Source organism: Bidens hawaiensis, unplaced genomic scaffold (assembly GCF_021521415.1).
Source record: "Bidens hawaiensis isolate Kalapana, Puna unplaced genomic scaffold, B.hawaiensis_p1.1 tig00084194_1, whole genome shotgun sequence".
Lineage (NCBI taxonomy): Eukaryota > Viridiplantae > Streptophyta > Magnoliopsida > Asterales > Asteraceae > Bidens > Bidens hawaiensis.
In genome coordinates this window covers 1-4,046 of record NW_027506783.1, presented here as the reverse complement: position 1 = coordinate 4,046, position 4,046 = coordinate 1, and the positions used below count along the sequence as shown (strand labels likewise).

The 4,046-nt window shown below is 28.7% G+C and overlaps 1 protein-coding gene across 1 annotated transcript; it reads right to left on the bottom strand.

The window, feature by feature from the left end:
• Positions 1–574: 574 nt before the first annotated feature.
• On the bottom strand, positions 575–3,955 carry LOC143618525 (type IV inositol polyphosphate 5-phosphatase 9-like; the record flags this gene model as incomplete). The annotated part of the gene is made up of 4 exons (XM_077090714.1): positions 575–1,060; positions 1,177–1,331; positions 1,581–1,689; positions 3,765–3,955. Coding segments are annotated over 4 exons (717 nt in total), but the record flags the coding sequence as incomplete, so codon positions are not given.
• Positions 3,956–4,046: the final 91 nt, after the last annotated feature.

Sequence of the window (4,046 nt, the reverse complement as noted above, 5' to 3'; positions counted from 1 at the left end):
TAATAATGCATGATGAATAATAATCGAAGAGAGCAATCAAGGGGGGTTGACCTTGATCTTAAGTCTTAACCTTGATATTCACCTTGACAATTACAACTACTAAGAAAGTTACTAAACATACAAGGAGTAATAGTGGAGGGATTAATTCAAAATAGTTTTAATTATCCCTTTTCTTAATAAATTGTTTATTTTGTATTTAGAGTAAATTACAAATTTTGTCATTTATGTATGTATCAAATTTCAACGCATTGCCTTTAAAATTGGTGAGATACTTAATGTTCCAAAGTGTTACGCGTTTTGTTCGTTTGCTCTAATCCAGTTAATATTTCTCGTGAAATCTGGTTGGCACATGAGGGTAGTTTTTTACTTTTACACATATATTTGAAAATACAAAATATAACATCATTATTCCCTTTCACCATCTTCACCATAGGTGGTTTGCTCCATCTATTAGGCCTAAAAGCAATCACCTGAAGCTATGATTTCGAATATCCTATCACTATTGGAATCTATGTTCCAATAATACAACTTCCTATATTCAAACCTTTGGAATCAGGCCAACTGGCCAAGTACAATCATATTGGAATCAAAGTTGGGGGAAAAACAACAACAAATCTCAAAGTTCTATATTACACAAACATGTACTATTGTCTCATATACTTTTCTACTTACATTACATACACCCACTCAAAACAAAAACAAAAATGATGTGGACATTTTTGGGCTTAGAACTATGAACTTTGCATCCTTATATATGTTTCACTAGTATTTATCTCCACATAATCGCAATGATCACTTTCAAGGCGTCATTTTACTTTTAATATTGAAGCTTAAGCGGTCAGAATGACTCTTGTATACATCATCAGAATGGAAATCGATATTGGTACTTGGTCGTCGTCCAAACCTATGTGATAAGCAAAGGCTTTGGCCCCTCATTCGTGAAACTTTAACTTCAGCAGAGAACATAGCTTTCACGGGTCTATGATCAGACAATCGTGTTTCACATCTTGTGTACATTAGTTGCTTCAATCCATCGCCCGTCCAAATAATCCTATCACACCTATATACACATAATGATTTCTTGAAGTTTCTTTCACAATGTAAATATACTTTTTTTTGCATGAATTAGTGAAAATAAAGAAATTATTGATGGATAAACTTAAGGAGAAATACTACCATGCAGGAGCACGTTTCTTTTTGCCTTTGGTGCCAATATGGCTACATCCATAGTATTCATCACAATTTAGTTGGTACTTGTAAGTAGGAGCAAAATTGATTGTTCCTTCATGCCAAGCTTCCAATGATTTACCATCCATGAGTTCCATTCGAAGCTTTCGTTGTTAAAAGCGCAACATATTAGTTATTAGTTTTATATAAAAAAAAAGTAAATGATTAGAATGAAACCTTAAACAAATTATCAAAACTCGAAAGTAGTAAAAAAAAACTAGTTAAGAAATAGCTAAATAAGTAATTTTATATGGGTCCATATGTAAAAGAATGTTTTTAGACTAAAGTTGCACATATAAGTAATGAAAACTCATAAACGAAAATAGCAATATACTTTATTTTAAATTAGTAACCTGGTCATTCCCAAGTAGCGCATTCCAATCTTTTGTATTTACCAGTAATCTTGTCTCCCTCTCTGATAAGGAAATCCGGTAATTTAAGTCTCCCAGCAAGATAATACGACTATATAAATAGAAGAAGTACTTGACATTAGTACAACAAAATAAAGATATAAGGAAAGTATGCATAAAACTTATCCATAAAATTGGTGATTTATCAATTCCCTACGCGTTCCATATATTATACCATATAGGATGTGAAAAGTTTTTAAAAATATAGATAAATTTAAGAGATTATGACTTTGTAGTTAAATTATAAGAATGAGAATAAAGAGTGATAAAATATGAATTCTCTTATAACGTCAAAAAAATGATACCGTACATGATATGCTTGTAAAAATAAAATCACAAGTTTCATGAGATTAACAAAAATATTATATAATAAATTTCTAGAAGAGAGAAAGTGTAAGGCAAATACAGAAATTTGAACACTTTTGAATTCGAAAACAATAACAAATTATTTAATACTACATTATATCTTTTTAAATATTGGTTCTTTCTTAAGCATGATATACTAACTAGTTACATACATTTTATAAGGCTATGTGTTATAGAGATGTCATCCATGTCATATAAGCATAATGTTGCCATCCACACTGCCCCGGCCATTTTTGAACTGGCATCATGGAGGGTAGAAGTCGGCCGATAATGGTGTTATCACTTTTTTTAATGAATTTGCACCATTTGATCATGAAACCAATTAAATAAAAATAAAATATTTTAAAATCAATATTAATATTAGCTATCTTATAACGCAAAAAAATGAGTAGCAAATGACTGACTCTTTACTTATATGAAATTTACTTATATGAAATTAATGTAACACGATAACCAGCTCTTACTACTTTTCCACTTATCGCACGCACCACGACACAGCCTAAGCAAAAGAAAAGACACCAACAAAGGAAGAAAATCCACTAATCACTACTTGGTGTGGGTATTAATATTAAATAATTTAATAATTGACCACAACATTGGCTTTTTGCCTTTTTGTCAACAACTAATCAATAATATAAAACATTTCATGTTTTTCACGAAAAGTAAAGATTCAAGTCCATTTTTGTAAGTATTATTTTCTATACATATTAAAGACATGTTTTTAGTGAGATCGAGCTAGTTTGATATATATATTTGAAGTTGAGATTTAAAATTAAGTGTTTAACAAACTACCTGACTTAGTTGGTCGTTCCTAAAAAAAAGTAAACAAATTTAAAAAACAATATCATCCGTGGTATAAAAGTTATGTTACAACGGGTTGTATTTTTAAACTAAAAATAATATAAATGTTAGAATTAAACAAACAAACAAAAAGGAAATAATAAAAAGGCACGTGCTTGTGGATTAAAGAGGCATAATCCATGTGTAATTATTAATTTTTAAACACTCTTTGTTTAAAAATATTATAATTTAAACATTCTTTGTTTTTGCCTAATAGTATAATTTTCAAATTTTTAGTTGCATCAATTATACTCATTAAAAAAAGTCATAAAATTTTTTACCTTGAGTTTGTTTTAAAACTATTAAGCTTTCCAGTTATGATTTAATATCAATTTATCTATTTATAAATTAAACAATCATAAAAAGATGTTAACCAAATAAATATTTTTTTTAAATTAAATTTACGTATTTTGTATAAAATAACAACAAATTGAAAGTTAAATAAGCAAATTATATTAATACATTTTATGTCTTTATATCACATATATATCTATGAGTAAGATACTTTTGTTTCTTCTTTTGTAATTTCTTCAATGAATAATCATAAAGAAATGAGTAAGATATTTTTAATTTATGTTATTCATATTTTTTAGTTTATTAATGGAAAATCATTTTGATTAAATTAATCCCACAACTTGGTTTAAAGTATAGTAGCAAATTAATATGATTGGGCAATAGTAAAATAAATGAAAGAATATATAACCAAAGACAGCTTAATTATTAGCGTTGCAAAACGTTGTATTTTATTTTGTTTTGTTTTTTTATATATATTTTTTTTTGTAAAAACAAACCATCATTGTCCATTAAACGTCAAAGAAAAAGTTATTTTTGTTATTGTTATTGGTGATCAATTATTTATAACAAAAACAAACATATATACGATAATTTGAAATGTTAGTAGCTACTTAATTCAAAACGTACTCATGGTCTAAAATCCTTTTGGGCAGGTCGAGTGACGGTCCCATGGTGGTCGGAAAACATGTTCGCAATAAAATCTCAGCGGCATTGGCGTTTCTAAGTCTCTCGTCTCCTTCTCTCCCTCCTGATGCTAGATGACAACATACGAAACAAAAACTTGTCTTGTAAAACTGGAACCGAACTGAAACCGAGCCCTATGATTATACAACAAGTATAAGAGATAATACAAGATAATAAAGGTAGGTTACATGAACTACAAATGTTAATAAACAAGGCCGACCCAAC